The sequence below is a fragment of the Lipotes vexillifer genome, unplaced genomic scaffold (genome assembly GCF_000442215.2).
Source record: "Lipotes vexillifer unplaced genomic scaffold, Lipotes_vexillifer_v1.1 scaffold763, whole genome shotgun sequence".
NCBI lineage: Eukaryota > Metazoa > Chordata > Mammalia > Artiodactyla > Lipotidae > Lipotes > Lipotes vexillifer.
In genome coordinates this window covers 3,134,454-3,154,213 of record NW_006770909.1, presented here as the reverse complement: position 1 = coordinate 3,154,213, position 19,760 = coordinate 3,134,454, and the positions used below count along the sequence as shown (strand labels likewise).

General features: G+C 36.2%; 1 protein-coding gene across 2 annotated transcripts in view; it reads left to right on the top strand.

Annotated features, from left to right (window-relative positions):
* The window catches only part of ZBBX (zinc finger B-box domain containing), a 102,852-nt gene that overhangs the window by 17,589 nt on the left and 65,503 nt on the right, over nt 1–19,760 (top strand). For both annotated transcript variants that reach the window (XM_007446423.1, XM_007446422.1), the window contains exon 6: nt 2,977–3,072. In XM_007446423.1, coding sequence (XP_007446485.1) covers nt 2,977–3,072 — 96 coding nt within the window. The remainder of the gene's footprint in view (nt 1–2,976; nt 3,073–19,760) is intronic.

The window sequence follows — 19,760 nt, the reverse complement described above, 5'->3', positions numbered from 1 at the left end:
TATACAAACTACCTAAAAAGATTTTCCAGTTGGCGGTCATTTTAACCCAATTTAAATCCAAATATGCTTGTATAACAAAATATATAAGCTTACTCTGTGACTCCAGCTTTGATCTTCCAGTATAACATCCGTTTGGCTACTTTCATTGAAAGTCTATTGTTAGCAAATATTTGGCTTAGAATTATATGCTGAAACTGACTCTCAGTCCTCTATGTTACATTGTAAAAATGGTGCTGGACATTTATGAGAAATTCATTAAAATATTAGCTGACATGTTGTAGAATACATTTTGAAGTCTACGTTAATACAATAATACTTCCATATGTGTATGTGAAATTATAGCTTTTAATTTTTCACTTAAAAATTATGGATTTAGATAATGTTTGTATCATCATTTCTCTAAGAGACTATAGCTCTTGAAACAGGAGTTGAAAGGCTAGGATTAGTTCCCATACTAGGGATAGTATTTATTTTTCTTCCAATAAAATTATAAATCCAGTTCTGTGTAGCTATAATCACATTTGAAAAATACATTTGGATTTTGATAAATACCAGACCATGCAATCATTTGACATTTTGGATTTATTTTATTGCAGATTTTATGAAGGTTTTCTAATAAATGATTAATACTGAAATTAATGGACAATGATTATTAGTAATGTGGGTCTTGGGTAAGAGCTTAAGCTTTGAACCAGACTCTGGGGTTGAAATCCTGGCTCCGTTAGCTGTATGACTGGACAAATTCTCAATCATTATGTTCCTTTGTTGCCTCATCTTCACAATGGAGGTACAATGGTCATGCTAACCTTATGGGGTTATTGTGAGAATTAAATGAGATGGAACACACGAAGCCCTTAGAACAATGAGTAAGTGCTCCCTGAATGTTGTGGGTATTGTTATTGTTATTTGACCCTTCCTTTTTAGTTTCATTTTAGTTATATACAACTTCCTACTCTTTTAACCTATTTTTGGAGTGTTGTCCTAATCATTTCATATTTAATAAACATGGCTACATTATTGTAGGTAACTGCATGATCATGTGGGAACTTGCAATACAATTTTTAAAAAATAACGGACTCTTATTGGGTTTTATTTAATTTTTATTTAAGTATAGTTGAATTACAATGTTGTGTTAATTTCAGGTATACAGCAAAGTGATAGATATATATATGTATATATATTCTTTTTTAAAAAATTAATTTATTTATTTTTGGCTGTGTTGGGTCTTCGTTTCTGTGCAAGGGCTTTCTCTAGTTGTGGCAAGTGGGGGCCACTCTTCATCGCGGTGCGCGGGCCTCTCACTATCACTGCCTCTACCGTTGCGGAGCACAGGATCCAGACGTGCAGGCTCAGTAGTTGTGGCTCACGGGCCCAGTTGCTCCGCGGCATGTGGGATCATCCCAGACCAGGGCTCGAACCCGTGTCCCCTGTATTGGCAGGCAGATTCTCAACCACTGCGCCACCAGGGAAGCCCTGTATATATATATTCTTTTTCAGATTCTTTTCCTTTATAAGTTATTAAAAATATTGAGAATAGTTCTCTGTGCTATACAGTAGGTCCTTGTTGGTTATCTGTTTTATATATAGTAGTGTGTATCTGTTAATCCCAAACTCCTAATTTATACCCGCCTAAGTTTCGTCTCCTTTTCTTCATCCAATACACTCTAGTGCCTTCTTACTCCCTGTGTGGTCTGCACCCAGCAGCAGCATGGGCATCACCTGGGATCTTGTTAGAATGTGGGATCTTGGGTCCCATTACAGACTTCCCAAACCAGCGTGTGCACTGTAAGGAAATCCCAGGAGATTTGTATGCATGGTACAGTTTGAGAAGTGTCACTGAATTGCGCATCAGGTCACCAGTGACCTGTACAAGGCAGAAGAATCTGGTCTGTCTCTCCCCAGTCTTCCCCAGCTGCTTTATGCTTATTATACCCTGAGAGAGGGGTGGGGAAGGAGGGGGAGAAGGGTGGTGGGCACCCTAAAGGGAGAGGAAATGAAAGAGAGCTAAAGGGAGTGTGAGCTCCTTGGCACAGACTTTCTGACACTCTCTTTCCAGGCCTCATGCTTTCTTATTTGTACTACTGGATGTTCTTAACCTAGGCCAAACTCAAGAAAAGGGGGGCTACTAGCCATTTGCACTTTTTTTTTTTTTTATCATGCTGTAAAGGGTGTTAGCGTGGCTGTACGTCTGCACAGTAGTAATTACTCTTGCAGTAAAAATTCCATTTCCTTTTCTCACTTTCACCCTTGCTCGGCACCATCACAGGTAGAGATATATCACATTTTCCAACTTATCCGCAAATTTAAAGAATGACATTTTAGCACCATAGAGAACTTGCAAGACAAATATACACTTGTTGGTAATCATTTCACCAGTCATAAGCATTGCTGACATGTTGATGAAGATCCATCCAGTTTTTTTTCTTACACCTTTTTTCCTTTGAGGAATCTCCTAAGAATGCTTTTAAAACCACGTTTTGAGAATCACCAGTGAAGTGACGTTCAAAGAAGACTGTGGGGAATTTTGGAGACAAATAGTATACACATCCTTTGAAACTAATTGTGTCATGTAAATCCATACAGAAAGATAAAAGAACTCATAATGAAATAGTTTTGACCCAGCGATATTGCTGTTAATTTTTACCAGGTTAAGAAGTTTAATCTGAGGTTGCCGTTTTTTTGGTGATTTATTCAGAAATTGTACATACATACATGCACCTAACACATATATCTAAAACCTACTTACAGCTATTATATTTATTTTGCTAGGAGAGTAGTTAAAGTTTATAAGTTAATTTTTCTCAAGGTTACATCTTAACTGGGACAAATGTCGTCCCGTTTCCTTTGGCTTCTCAATTCTGCCGGCATCTAGGTGTGTAACTGGAGAAGTAAAGATGAGAGCAATGAATTTTTTATGCAAGTATTTTCTCAAAGTCATATTTTATAAGATTGTATGATTTTTCAATATCTTTTAAGGTATGCCTTGAATGTGGAGAAGATTATTGTTCAGGATGCTTTGCTAAAATTCATCAAAAGGGGGCACTGAAACTCCATAGAACAACTCTTTTGCAGGTATGACTGTTTAAAACTCTTTATTTGTAGTGTATTTATAAAATGTTTCAACACAAAGACATATAAAACATGTTTAATTATCTAGAATTTAGGATGATTTGCATTAATTTGTAAAATTCTATTATCTGCAGTCTTTACATATAACTTAAAATTATTTTACTGAATGCTAATCTGGATTTTATTTTGCTGTTTAAACTGTGCTTTAATATAGCTCCTGGAACACTTAGCTTGATTAGAGTTTTTACATTACACATTCTATCTGTGAACTTGACATTTAAAAATTAGACACTATTTTTATCTATTGTGGTTTCAAATGAACACATGATTTAAGTATTCTATCTAGTTTATAAATAGAAATCTCTTGTTTTCTTCTCATGTTTATTTTTTAAAAATTTGTCTTTTATTTGTCCTCCCCCACTATTTTTAAAATAAGCTTATCTCTCAGGTTTCTACTTTTCCTCCTACATATCACAGACTTTTATTTATCCTCATATAGTTGTTGTTTTTTGAAATGCCTAAACTCAAACCCTGTCAGATGGCTTTAAGATTCTAATACTTAAACAATAAATATGGTTAAATATTGATATAACATTATATATACCAGTTACGTTTGATGATGCATTGTTTTGTCATAGATTTCCTTCATTGTGCAGGGTCAGTGCTAGGCAGTGACCCTACACAGATGAGTAACACTAGGATCCTCCTCTTAAGGACCTGGAAATAAAAGTGAGAGTCGAGTACCTTGTATAATGGATTGAAGGATTAAATATTATCTTGTAAATTTTAATATTGATATTATCTGTATTTAGAAAGATCACTGGTAGACTTCAATCTTTACATGTTGCTTCAACGTATATAAATATTGGTAGCTCTCACAGATGCTGGTGACCCACGTCATGATAACCACAAAGCATAAAACTGACCTTACTTTTTTATCAGTATTTACCGAAGTCTGTTAACTTTTGAGTGGCTAGTCAGTGTTGAGAGCCTTCTGGCAGAAGTGATGGAGGAAAAACAAAAAGAAATCCACCAGCTACTCCCCTGACTCAGGAAGTATCCTAAGACTGGACAGTCACAGGAAATGAAAATTAATGTATACAAAAGTGAGTGTAATTGTTAATATGCAAATAATATAGAATTTAACTAAAGGCACTCCACTGTAAGGGTAAGGAGTGTAATTATCCCACTGTGAATTCTTGTTAGAATTTTCCATTCAATGATTTATTCAGCACATTTTCTGAATTACCGCTCAGTGAATTTAGGCACTTTGCTAGCTGGTGTGGAGGGTACAAAGAAGAATCAGACATGGCTCCTTCCCTCAACTTCAGTATTTGACCTTCAAGATTTATCTGTCTGATTCTCTTTTCTCTCTCCCTTCCTTCCCCTCTCTTCCAGACCTCTGTCCCTTTCTGCTTCTCTCTCTCAGTCCTCCTCCACCCCCCACATTCAATTTCAAAACACAGTCAGACTTTGCCATGATATGGTTTATTGTAATCCAGAGGCAGATATGACATGGGTCAAATCATGCTTACTAAAAGTAATGTGACATAGCATATGTACAGTAAACATTGAGAGTTTTTCTATTCCATGTTAATGTCATTAAAATGGATATATTCGATATCTTAACATAGAAGAACATGATTTTTGTAAATTATATTCTTATCCAATTCTAAATGTGGAATTGATGCTGAAGTGAGAGAATTAATACTTACTGAGTATAAGCTTCATCTCATCCCAGCATCACATTTTCTAGTTTTTGTTGCAGGGGAGGAAAGGTTGGTAAGCCAGAGCTAGCAGAATGGTATTTAAGTTCCTAGTGAATTTCTAATTGTAGAAGATGCATTCATCTCTAGAAGTCAACATAAATGAATTTCATAATATGTATACAAATCAAAGAGCACAGCAAGTAATAATGAATCCTTGAGAGTTTCTTTTCAAATACAGGGATTCTCTTATGTATATATTTTAAAGTTAAATAATGATAAATAACTATATATCTTCTATATTTATGTTACTCCTCTGGATTGCCCTCTAGTCTGTGGAGACCAAAGTTGCTACTTGGTGCTATCCTGAGGATTTTCCTGGGAAGTTCATTGTCTGCTGGGGAAGTCAGATTGTGAGGCTGACCCTTAGAAAAGAGCAAACAGGGACCACCTGTATTGGGAGCTAAACATACATGGTTGCTACTCTCTTTGTATATAACATCATTTTATGTACCCAGATTGCTAAGTAATGAAATACTTTGAAGGAGCTATCTTTTTTTAGATAATTCAAGTAAATTTGAGCCTTTATTTTATTCAACTAAAATTTTAAAATGAAAAAAAAAAAGTTTTTTTTAAAGGAAGCTATTTCAGAATATATAACCTACTCCCTCCGATCTTAATAAAGTGTACAGTGGACAGAGTCTCACTATATATTGGTGACTCCTGCCCATTATGTTGACCAGTAGCTGTTATAACAGTTAATAGGAGGTCTCAACTAGCTGATGTAATATGTGTCACTACACATTCATCCTCAGAGATTTGCTCTTCCGGTTAGTACTTTATTTTTGCTCCTCTATCATGGCCTTACCCATTCTCTGCCATCCCATCTTGAATTTAATCCATTGTCCCGTTAGCTATCTGCCATTTTCTTATTATTTCTGTGCACTATTTAGCCCTTTTTTTTTTTTTTCAGTCATCTTGCTTTTTTTCTTCTTGTTTCCATCATTCTTCCCTGTGCATTAAGGTAAGGTTCTTGGTGCTGTTGTGTCTTGGCCTGATGGCCATTGTTCAGCAGCGAGTGGATACCTCTTTCTGTTTAGCCCTCATTAACCAGCCATAGCATTTTTAGTTTTCCACCACTTTGGTAACTGTCAAAGTCATGAGATTTTTTTTTTTGTACACCTGTAACTTATATAATATTGTACAGCAACTGTATCTCAATTTAAAAAATATGCAAACTGTGAAGACAAAGAAAAAGAAGTCATGAGATTTTTTTTGTTGACTGTTGAATTCCTACCTAATCTGAGAAGTTAGAGCAGACATCTTATATCTGAATATTAAGCATTACTATATAAAAAGCAAGCATTCTAGGCTAATGACTGCTATACTTTATATTATTTAACCTATGTTGGCATTTCTATTTTGAAGCCTCTCACTGCTGTGGCCTCTCCCGTTGCGGAGCACAGGCTCCGGAGGCGCAGGCTCAGCGGCCATGGCTCACGGGCCCAGCCGCTCCGCGGCACGTGGGATCCTCCCGGACCGGGGCACGAACCCGCGTCCCCTGCATCGGCAGGCGGACTCTCAACCACTGCGCCACCAGGGAAGCCCAAGAATAGCTTATTTTGAGTGTTGTTTATCATTTCAGTCCCCAGCCTACATACCAGTGAGTCTTTACAAAGTTCACAGTCAGTAGGGACCATTTTGTCCTGGCATATTTTGTTTCACTTAAGAGATAAATCCCTGAAAAATTGAAGACAAACTATTACCATTTCCATGTTGACTAACATAATTTCAAAGGGTCTTTCTTTTGACTTACGATTGATTAATACTTGGAAGTGATTTCAGCACAAGTTTTTTTTTTTTTTTTAACCTTCTCTAACCTATGTGAAATAGTTAATTATCTGAAAAATGATGTGTAAATTCATGAGGGGAATTACCAAGGATGAAAATTCTACTTCTGTATTTAGAATGATTTTCAACACTAAGGGTTAAAACAAAAGGTTTTTTCACTTGGTAAGCCTCGCATTGGTGAAAAATAAGGCCTCAATATATCAGGAATTCCTATTTCCTTTTAACAACAAAAGATCAAAGAAGAGACAAGGTTAATCAGAGATAAGGGAAAACAGGGGGAAAAACAAACAAAAGGCATTTCATTGTAAAGTGTGACATGTGTAAGGGGAGGCTGGATTAAGAAAATCATTAATAGATTCTGGTATATATATTTTCTTAATTAGAATGGAGATTTTCTTAACTGGAAAGGAGAAACCTTGGGAAGAGGGGTGGTTAGTAATGAGAGAAGAGATAACTGAGGTAGAATTTCTATGTTTTCTAATATGAGGCATCTATATGCAGCGTCTTCACTTTTTTAACTACGAAGTAAGGTATACCTACATAAATATGGATTATAAGTGGGAATATTTGTTTGCTTGAACATACCTACAGGAAAATAATTACCAGGCAGAACCTCAGTTATCATAATACTATTTATGCTTTCCCACTTTGGTAGAAAAATGGTAGATTTTTTTCTTTCATTTGACAATGACCAGTATCAGCTTTTAGGCTCACACTACCATTATTCTGTTAATGTTCAGGATAATACAGTAATTTTAGGCCATAGCTGGTCATTTGGATAATATCGTGGTTGCTTACTTGGATGATCCTAATGTAGCCGTTTTAAATGCTGTGTAGATGCTATGTACACATAATGTAGATGCTATGTGTGCCACCCAGATCTTCCTCTTTAGAAATGAGACACTCACTACCCTAGCTGCCTGGAATGTTGCCTGCATTTGTATCATAGTTGAGTCTCTCCCCTGGAATTGCCTTTGCCCAAAGAGAACTGCTACACTCCATCCCTGGAGGCAGCCCATCCTCTGGGCCAATATCTGGTCTATGTTAGGGTACAAATTCCCAGCTACCTCTTCCCTCAGTTGGGGACAACTCCGATGGGCCATCACAGCTCCTCCCTTGGGATTGGCAATTGCATCAAATTCAACTCTCTTCTTTGCCCAATTCTGCTTCCTCCACTCGCCCACAGGTGTTCTTCTCAGAGAACTCCCCAGTAAAAGTCAGGCAGGAAAATCTCAGAATTTGTTTCTTGGCCAACCTGACTTGTGACAATATGTAATTCAGAATGAGATTACAGTATAGATAATTGTTGGCCAGTTTTAGAGTGTACTGCAATTTTTGAAGGGCAATATATAACATCTCTTTCTTCACTTTCCATGTTCTAAACCAATTGAGAAATAGGTATTAGAGTCAGAAGGTAGAAATCAAAATATCAGTTTTATTATTGATACAATCAGAATTGGTGGTTGTAGCATGGGTGTTCAGACAGATCAGCTTCCTGATATTTCCTGGAACTGAACTTTTTGCCCTCCCTCCCGCCCCAGTGTTATAGACAGGGCAGGACCTACCCAGAAAAATTACTTAATGGAGATCTAGACTGGAATACGTCCCTCTCTGGACAGGTAGCCCTTGGAGAACCCAGAAAGGGCAGAGGTCAGCACACTCACTTTCTTCTCCCAAAGTCTCACAAATAAGATATAAATATAAGGATGGAGAGTAAATGTTCCCTCAAAAAGGAATTATTATAAATTCACATGATTTTAGAGTCCAGGTAATGTCAATATCCTAAAAAATTTATAAATTTGCTATTTATAAATATTAGTGTTACACATAAGAAAAAATAAAATATTTAAAATATATATAAACAACTGAGTACTGGCATGCTTTTCTTTCTTAAATATAAGTAATTCTGTATGATTCAATATGATTATAACTTTGAACTTCTGTCAAAGGATTTTTTAAACTATATTGTTATTGACTTTTTACTCTTTTATCTCTTCTGATAAATTTCAAATCTTGTAAGGAGAGGAACTATTTCTGTCATGTTCATCACTGTATTCTTAGTGCTTAACATTGTACCTGGCATGGAAAAATCTCATTTTTGAATGAGTGAAAGCATGAATAAATCCTGAATGATATGATCAAGCTCGTGAAATAATTTAAAATTACATTTTAAATGGCAAAGTTTATTTCTCTCTAAATTTTGAAAACCAAAGATTGGACAATTAAAAGAACGTATGGTATGTTAATATGTTTTGTTGGTGAAGGGTTAAGAAAAGCTTTTCCTCTTGTGTCTGAGAATTTGACCTTTAGTTAACTTTCTAGCTCTCTTCCTGGGAAACAGATAAAGGTCCTAATGTCACCTATGTTCCTAGACAACATATTCACGGTAAACATGACTCCTCATTGGCAAATTGCATCTAATGGGAGGACTATAAATACTTGGGGTAAGCCACAGCTCCCTGAACATGGCGAGCTTTGTAACTGGCCCGTGGGCTGTGGGGCTCTGGAAACCTGTAGATGGGGATTGACTCTGGTGGGAAATAAGGCTTCTAAAACAGGTCTGTCCCTCATCTATCTGAGCTGTCCTTCTGCGTGAACTATTGCAAGACTCCCAAGAATAACAACTGCTGCTGTCCCATTGGTAAACTGTTGTTCCCGTTCTTATCCTTGTGAGCAGACTGTTGCCAAGAGTGGTTTGCTGACAGCCTGGTGAGTCTGAAAGTTTAGTTTACCCAGGTAGACTCCTTGGAGGGCATTGCAGTTAAGTCTTTGATTAACCAAAATTTCTAAAGACAGAATGATGGCTTACCCAAAAGATAGATCAAGAGCACTTATAGAGGCATCATAGACAAGAATTTTTTAAAAACAGTTTTATTAAGATATAACTCACATACTATACAACTTATCCATTTAAAGTTTATAATTCAATAGATTTTAGTACATTCACGGGTATGTGCAACTATCACCACAGTTAATTGTAGAACATTTTTATCGCTTCAAAAAGAAATCCTGTACCATTTTGCTACTATTCCCATCCCCCCTACCATCCTCCCTGTAATCCCCTGGCAATGACTTATCTACTTTCTGTCTCTATGGATTAGCCCATTCTAGATGTTTAATATAAATTGAATCATACAATATGTGGTCTTTTTGGCTAGCTGCCTTTACTTAGTATAATGTTTTCAAGTTTCATCCATGTTGTGGCATGTATCTGTGCTTCATTTATTTATGGCCAAATAACATTCCATTGTATGGATATATCACATTTTATTTATCCATTCATTGTCTGATGGACATTTGGCTGTTCCCATCTTTCGGCCATTATGAATCATGCTGCTGTGAATATTTATAGACAGGTTTTTGTGGGCATATGTTTTAATTTTTCGTTGCTATATCTCTAGTAGTGGACTTGCTGGGTTTTATGGTAACTCTAGTATTTAATTGTTTGAGGAACTGCCAGAGTGTTTTCCAAAGTGGCTGCTCCATTTCACACCTATCAAGAGAATATGAAAGTTCTGATTTCTCTGTGCCCTAAATAGCCAACAGTTATTAATCTCACTTATTGACCTCATGGGCGTGAAGTAGCATCTCATTACGGTTTTCATTTGCATTTTCCCGATTCATTTGCATTTCATTCATTGCATTTCATTTGCATTTTCCTGATTCATTTGCATTTTCCCGATTACTAATTATGTTACTATGTTATGTTACATTTTCCCGATTACTAATTATGTTGAACATCTTTTCATGTGCTTATGGCCATTTTGCAGTGCTAGGGCTTAATGCAGAGGTGGACTGAATTCATCTCCAAGGGAAAAGAGGGTGTTTCTGTAATATTTATGCTAAAAGAGTCTTTAAGATAAAACTCATATATGCAAGCTCAGAAGCTTGCAGAGATGTTGTGAGGATCTGATTAAATGACAACAAATATAAAAGTATTCTGCTCATAGCAGGTGCTCCATGCATTAGGTTTTATTAGTCAGGATATAGTATTTGTAAAAATTCAATGCAGTTCTTAGACCATCTAAATTTAGAATCTAGAAAACAAAGTATTTTAATGATAACGACTCTAAAGAATTAATGGAATGGTTACTTTTGGTTTTAGAGATTTTTTAAAAGTGTTATAGTAATACATATTTTGGAAGACTTCTGTGAAAATACAGTGAGGTAAAATTTTACAAAAATACAGACTTCTTCCTTATCCAAATAGAAAATAATAGAAGCTCAATATTAGAGGGGACCATAAAGATCATTAGTCTGAGAACCTGTGACTTGCCAATAGAATGTGACAAAGGTCAAGGGGTTTTGCAGATATAATTATGGTTCCAAATAAGTTGATTTTGAGTTATCAAAAAGGAGTTGATTCTGGGTGGACCTGGCTTAATCACATGAAAGCTCTTAAAAGGGAGACCGAGGCCCTCCCTGAGGTCAGAGAGATCCTCTAGTTGGCTTTAAAGAAGTAACCTGCCCTGTAGTGAGAGGGCCTGGGAGAGGGAGAGGGCCACATAGCAAGAAAGTGTGGGCAGCCTCTAGGAACTGAGAGCAGCCTCAGGCTGGCAGCAAGCAAGAAAACCGGAACTTCAGTCCTGTAGCCTCAGGAACTGAATTCTGTCAACAACCTTGTGAGCTTGGAAGAGAACCCCAAACTCAGGAAGGAATGCAGCCTGGCCCACACCTTGCCTGCAGCCTTCTAAGATCTTGAGCAGAGCATCCAGTTAAGCTGGAACTAGACTCTGACTCATGGAACTCATGAGATAATAAATGTGTGTTGTTTAAAAAAAAATCATTGGTCTAACCACATGTCTGGACCTTTAATCAATCACATTGATGCTGATTGTTTGAGGAGTCTTTATAATTTACAGGTGCTACCCATATTATCTTACAGGTTTTTCATGGAGTCTGACAAATTTTACAGTAGTTTTTTCTTTTTTTTTTACTATATTTTATGTTCATTGGTATTTTTGGGATAAAAATTGTCAATTGTGATGTACTACTTATACATAGTAGTAGCATTACTATGTATAAGAAAGCGAATGAAAAACTATTGATTGATATTTATTAGTGAGTTTATTCTGCTATGCCTAAAAATCTGTAATTCAAATCATTGCCTATTAAATCATTTGTTCTTCATGTATCTCAAATATGCGTAATTGCTAAAAGCAGCTAACTCATCTGGATGCATTATACATGTAATATTAGTTGAAAACAGTAGTAAGTACTTGCTAAGATAATTAATATAGTGCATAATTATATGGCATCAAAACTGCAAATAGAAAGCAGATTGCAGGTGTGAATTTCCTACGTTGTTTTCTTGTTGCTATTCTGGCTTACTTTTAAGATTTCTCTCTAAATAGAATTTTTAATGTTGCAATAAAATTTGAAAGGCTGAGATCACATTTTGTTATTTTTCTTAATAGCAAGTGATTTAAAATTTTTGACAATATATTATTTTTTTAGCTATTACATTTATATGCTATATTGTCTTGTTTTTAAATAGTTTAATGGCATTAAGTGTTTTATTTTGTTACTCTCACGTTACTTAATGATAGTACTAAATACTGAGTCCAGATTACTTTTATTTGACATTTAATGTCTATTGAATAGTAAATTGCATTTATAATCCAATGCCTGTGTCCAGGTACTTGCTTATTTTTTTATTATCCCTTATGTGTCAAGGAGGAATAATAGCACATAAATCTTTGATTAATAAAACCTGTGGTTTCCATTAGACCTTTAGAGGAAAGGTAAATCTAAGGATCCTTTAAGTTCTACTTAAAGTTATATTGAAATGATGCTGGAATAAGCAATAAACTTCAATCAAATGAATTTCACACTTCCAGGATTTGATTCCTAACTAGCTTGCAATAAGTAGTTCTTTATACCATTGACATTTTTGTACTACTCATGCAAATTTCGTATCTGTTTTTAGAAATATGATGAGCAGAACTGGATTTGAAACATGATTCTGTTGTGAGTTTCTCTGTTGCAATTTTCTTTCATCCTATAAATGTTTAGTTTTCTCCTGTTTCTTCATGTATTTATATGGGGACTTTTAGTCAAACTCTGTTTTTCTTTCTGGTGTCTGCTATATGGAAATTCCTGTCCTTTGTTTCTTTACCTTTCAGCTGGCCTGAAGTTGACTTTTTTCTTTCTTTCTTTTGATACTAACAGTAGACGAAAACTTTGGTCAAGTCCTTTATTTATGGATACCTTTTACTTCAACTTTCATGGAAAATTCAGAGTTGACCCTATGGTAAAGCCTATTTTTAGGGAGTAAATTTGTACTAAGACTATCTGTAAAGGTGGATTCATCAGAAAAGCAAAATAACAATTTGCTCTAAGAATAGAGTATATATTTTAATCATGTGAAAAAAATTGAGAGATGAAGCTCCATCTTGATCTCAGAGAGACAGCAGCAGGGTCTTAGTTCCCTGCCCAGGAATCGAACCTGGGTAGCCTGAATGAAAACCAGGAATCCTAGCTACCAGGGGCTAGAGGCTAGAAGCAAAGTTCCCCCGGCTCTTACCCCATTTGAAAAATCAATTTCTTAAGGAGGCAAAAACTGTAAAAACAGGTACAAAGTTTATTATTAGAGACACAGTGCAACATGTGGGGGAGAACACAGAGAAATGGTTTTTTTTATTTAAGACAGAAGCAAGGCAGAAGTACACACCTGGAGAGAAAGGGTGTGGGCGTCCTCCCTAATGAGGAGTGTAGTAAAGAGATGGTTAAATCATTTGTACAGGGCAGTTAGTCCGGGTCTTTGTTTACCTTTGACCAATTATCTCACTTCTCTTCCCACATCTGACCTGTTCTAGGACACTCCCCAACATGCCTGCACATGTCGCATTTTACCAAGATGGATTCCAGCACAGAGGCTAGTGGGAGGTTTGACAGCACCTATTACGGGGCGGCGCCCCTCCCTTTTGACCCCCAAGGAGCCTTTCTGCACATGTGCAGTCGGGGATGTCTCCTTGACCTCAAGAGTGGTCATCTTATCTCTTTACTCCAGCAGAGCTCAGCTCCTGTCATTAACTTGGTCCTTGAAGTGTCTAGGGAAAACAAAGCTCCAATTTTACTCCGCTTGACAAATACCATCTGTCCAGCCCAGGGGCCCATCCACCTCTTACCTCAGTCTTTTTCATTCTTGTTTATTGGGTTAGGATGTTCATAGTTATGTATTTTTATAAATAATTTTTACTCTGCAAAGATAGTTTTACTAGGTGGAAATTTCATGGGCTTATTGCATCTTATCATAGATACATGATAATTTGAGAAAATTTATCTGCTTGGTATGTTTAGTATTCCTTCTTTTCTATGTAGCTTCCAACTCAGAGAGATTTAGTCTGGTTTGTTATTGTTGATTTTAGTTAACAGGATTATCATCATGCACTGTATTTAATATATATATATATATATATAAATATATAAATAGAAATATGCTAGCAAAATAATCTGTGGAGGTTTCTTTGGATAAATATACCTTGAGCAAATGTTTTGATGAGTTTTAATAAAAAAGTATATTTTACTATAAATTAAAGCACAGTTCTTTAGTGTACATGTATTACTGCCGTAACAATATACAATTTCTGAAAAACTTCCCATTCTGGATAATCCCCTACCTATCTAATAGGGCTCCAGGAAAAATTAGGGTTAGGGGAAGGCCACTCAAATCCCATGGCACTTTGTAATCAGAGCCCTAACAAAAACAGTTAACCATCCTTATAAAACCACTGGCACATGTTCCTTGAGGACTTGTGTTTCCTTCTCTGTGATATAGGTCCTGGTAGTAATTCACTTCTAATGACATCATTTTTGTCAAAATGAAAACTCTGAATCAAACTGTTGCCTCCTTTATTAATCCATTGTCTTAAATCAGAGAGTATCTTTATTACTTCTTTATCTGCACTCACATTTTTTCCAGATAGCTTAACTTAGTGGAATGCATGGTCATTAAAGTCATTAAAATAGTCTGTACTTGCACTGTGGGGAGTCATTTTTATAGATTTTCAGCTTTTTTTTTTTTCCCTAAGATCTTTATATATTGCTAAGATTTTGGCTCTGATTGTGAGACAGCTTGTCCCCGATTGCCTCAAAACAGTAATGTGCTGGAAAAGAAAAACTTAAGAATCAATAAGGGCTTCCCTGGTGGCGCAGTGCTTGAGGGTCCGCCTGCCGATGCAGGAGACGCGGGTTCGTGCCCGGTTCCGGGAGGATCCCACATGCCGCGGAGCGGCTGGGCCCGTGAGCCATGGCCGCTGGGCCTGCGCGTCCGGAGCCTGTGCTCCGCAAATGGGAGAGGCCACGACAGTGAGAGGCCCGCATAACAAAAAAAAAAAAAAAAAAAAAAAAAAAAAGAATCAATAAAACTCCATAGTTTTATACTGGCATAATTCCCCTATTTACCAATTGCATATGAGTTAATTCACATCAAAGAAACCAGAGAAAACTGTACTTGGGAAAATATTCTCTATATGGGAGGGAAGTGTTTTCTCAAAAGTAAGGCCAAAAAACCCTATATACATACACATATATATATACATATATATATATTCCTTTTTAAAAAATTCCATTAGTGCATAATTTCATCTTCCTGAAATGATTTTTATAGTTAAAAGCTATCCAAATTCCAACTGTGTTCAACAGTCATTGTAACCAGTGAATTCATAATGTTTCTTGGGTTCTGTGTATATGTAACACAATTTTTTCTGTGTATGTGTATATGTGTACACCTCTGTCTCTACCTCTATTATCTATTTGCCCAGCAAGTACCAATGAAATAACAGGAATTAGAGTTTTCCATTTTTTTAATGTTATCTATTTATTTTTTTTTTATTAGTCATCCATTTTATACACATCAGTAGAGTTTTCCATTTTTAATACAAGGCTGTGGTTGCAGTAAATCTCTTCTAAAATTTTGCAACTGGAAAATCAGTGAAAGTTAGGACCATGAAAAGAGACATTTCAACATTTTTTTTCAAACTTAGGAAGTAACGTTGGTCTAAATCACATGTGAACTTCTTTGAGCTGGAACTTCTGGATCATATAAGGATGCATGGTTATGTCAACATGATTATTAATGTTGCTGGATAGCCAGGGTTTGGGATGATGGTGCTAGAGTTTTGAAACACTGACACTACCATAGAGTATTTCAATTTTCTAACTAAACTAAAACTTTTACTGTTGGACCTTAACTTCTATAAGGTGCCATCCATTCCAAAATGCTACAAAATATCAACCCTCTTTACTTGGATTAATGATACATTGTCAGAGTGATGAATTCTAGAGTGTAATTTGAAAGATAATATCATTCTAGGGAGAAAAAAAAAGTTCAGGCGAGAAGTTAGAACAGTTACCAGATGAAATCCTACCATCATGCAGTGTAGTGAAGGCTGTGGGGAACTCTGGAAATGCTGGTAGTAAATCACATTCTTTGGCTTTAGTTTAAGCCTCTCTCTTACAGTGAGATATATGATTTACTATGTGCCCTGAAGGCTGTTTTGTTTTGATTTTTAAACATTTTTGGCATGTAGATAAGTTGCACAGGTCATTTTATTCAATTTTAGTCCCCTCTGCCTCCTATCAGTTGCTACCTATGAGTACTGCTATATGTAAATTTTTATGAAGATGGAAATAAAATTATCTTCGAGTTTTTAAAAATTTTTTTTATCGTGGTAAAAGTTACATAATATAAAACATACTATTTTAACCATATTTAACTGTGCAGTTCAGTGGCACTAAGTACATTCACATTGTTGTGCAACTCTCACCATCATCCATCTCCCAAATTTTTAACCTTCCTGAAAGTGAAACTCTGTCCCCTTTAAACGCGAACTTCCCATTCTTCCTCCCCAACCCCTCCCCACCCCTACCCCTCGGCCCCTGGCATCGACCAGTGTACTTTCTGACTCTATGAATCTGACTATTCTAGGTACCTCTTATAAGTGGAATCAAACAGTATTTGTCTGCACCTAATGTATATTGAAATGTATTTCTAAGGTTAACTTAATAAATGTCCTGCAAACAGATTGTACCTTCTTTTTTATTCCTGTGCTATACACATTTACCATTGCAACCAAAGAATAAAATGCCTAGGAATAAACCTACCTAAGGAGGCAAAAGACCTATATGCAGAAAACTACAAGACACTGATGAAAGAAATCAAATATGACACAAATAGATGGAGAGATATACTATGTTCTTGGATTGGAAGAATCAGCGTTGTGAAAATGAGTATACTACCCAAAACAATCTACAGATTCAGTGCAATCCCTATCAAATTACCAATGGCATTCTTTACAGAACTAGAACAAAAAGTTTTACAATTTGTATGGAAACACAAAAGACCCCAAATGGCCAAAGCAATCTGGAGAAAGAAAAATGGAGCTGGAGGAATAAGGCTCCCTGACTTCAGACTATACTACAAAGCTACAGTAATCAAGACAGTATGGTACTGGCACAAAAACAGAAATATAGATCAATGGAACAGGATAGCAAGCCCAGAGGTAAACCCATGCACCTACGGTCACCCAATCTATGACAAAGGAAGCAAGAATAAACAAGGAGAAAAGACAGTCTCTTCAGTAAGTGGTGCTGGGAAAACTGGACAGCTACATGTGAAAGAATGAAATTAGGACACTCCCTAACACCATACACAAAAATAAACTCAGAATGGATTAAAGACCTAAATGTAAGGCTGGACAGTATATAAAACTCTTAGAGGAAAATATAGGCAGAACAGTCTTTGACATAAATATTTAAGTTTTAAAATTTGAAAATATAATGCATATCAGACAGTGTTATGACACAACATTTATAGTTATCTATTTTAAATATTTTATAACAATAACCTTTACATTCTTGTTCATTGGTTACTTATTACTTAAAATGATAGTTGATATATTTTTAAGTGAAAGATAATGTGTTTTGTGTTGAAAATCTAGATGTGTTCTTCTAAGGAAAGACAAAAGGCTGCAGGGATATACACCAAACTGTTAATAGTGGTTACCCCTGAGAAGTAGTATTCATGAATTGGAAGGAACCTCTATTTCTTACTTTTTAGTATGACGGCATGATGATCTATTTTCACTGGGTTTCTGTAATTATTTTTTAAATGTTGCTAGTGTAAGTCTAGGTCTGTGTTACTATTCCTCAATGGGAATCTCTTGAGTGTTTGGGGCAGGAACTTTTCTTGAGGTGGACTGTTCCTCACATTTCAGAATATGTATTAAACCTGGTTATCATCCATTAAATGTCAGTAATGCTCTCCAATGCTTGTGAAAACCCAAAACACCTCCCCACTCTTCAGGTTTCCTTGCCTCAATTGGGAAGCACTGATCCTTGCATTAGTTAGGACTTTTTACACTAACTTGGTCAAAAAGAATTTTTTCTTGTTATTAAAGGCCTCACAGATGTCTCATTGTATGAGAATAGGGGTCATGTAGCTGAATCATGGTAAGAACCAGGACTGGATTTTGGAAATTGTTGAAAGACTAGGCAGACTCCTTCTTCCACTTTTATTATTTTTTCCTGTATATCTACTTTTTTTTTCTTGTAATTAACAAATTATGAAGATACATAATAGAGGATCAATGACAGAGACCAATGTTGCTTTCTTGATTTCAAATCTAAATCTTCATGAGCTCAACCTGGTGTCCACTTATTGTCCAGTGAACTGTGGCCCAGAGGGCAGAAATATGTTGAGCAGTTGTATTTTCCATGGTGGAGCTGGTGAGGATGAGCATTGCTGTGGGTCAGGAAGAAATCATGATAGAAGGGGACATGACAAGAGACTGAGCATTCACCCTAATACAAGTCTCTGCTGCAGTCAGCCTAGTCTTGTCTATTGTTTTATTGTTTAGTCTAAATTCCTTTTATTGAGGTTTAATTTACATACTCTGAAATTCACATTATAACTGTACAATTTGATGATTTAAAAAAAATAGATCTATTTATTTATTTATTTATTTGGCTGCGCTGGGTTTGTTTTTCATTGCTGCACACGGGCTTTCTCTAGTTGCCGTGACCCAGGGCTACTCTTCATTGCAGTGCGCAAGCTTCTCATTGCGGTGGCTTCTCTTGCTGTGGAGCACAGGCTCTAGGCGCACGGGCTTCAGTAGTTGTGGCATGCAGGCTCAGTAGTTGTGGCTAGTGGGCTCTAGACCGCAGGCTCAGTAGTTGTGGTGCATGGGTTTAGTTGCTCCACGGCATGTGGGATCTTCCTGGACCAGGACTCTAACCTGTGTCCCCTGCATTGGCAGGCGGATTCTTAACCACTGCGCCACCAGGGAAATACCAATTCAATGATATTTAAAGTAAATTTACAAACCTGTGCAATAATCACTACAATTGAGTTTTAGAACATTTCTATCACACCAAAAATTTCCTGGTACTTTTTTGCATTCAATCCTTGCTACCACTTCCAGCCCCAGGCAACCACTGGTCCGTTATCTGTTGCTATAGATTTGTCTTTTCTAGAAATTTCATTTAAATGGAATCATTCCTATGCAATCTTTTGTGTCTGACTTATTTCACTTAGCATAAGATTCCTGAGGTTCTTCCACAGTGTTGCATGTTCATTGTAGTGGTTCATTGCTTTCCAATGATGAATAATATTCCACTGTATGGATATATCATATTTTGTTTATTCAATCATCAATTGACGGACATATAGATAAATTTATTGTGCAATCAATCTCCAGAACTTTATCTTGCAAAACTAAAACTTCATCCCCATTAAACAACACTGTACTTTGTTTCTATGGCTTTGACTATTCTAGATACCTAATATAAGTGGAATCATACAATGTTTGTCTTTTGGTGACTGACTTATTTCATTTAGCTTAATTTTCTCAAGTTCATCCATGTTGTGGCATATCAGTTTTCCTTCTTTTCTAAGGTTGAATAATATTTCACTGTATCTATATACCACATTTTATTTATCCATTCATCCACTGATGGACATTTGCATTATTTCTACCTCTTGGCTACTGCCAAGAGGTAGAAACAATGCTGCTATAAACATGGGTATGAAAATATCTCTTCAAGATATTTTGCATATATACCAAGAAATGGAATTGCTGGATCATATGGTAATTCTATACTTAATTTTTGAGAAACCCCCATTTTCCATAG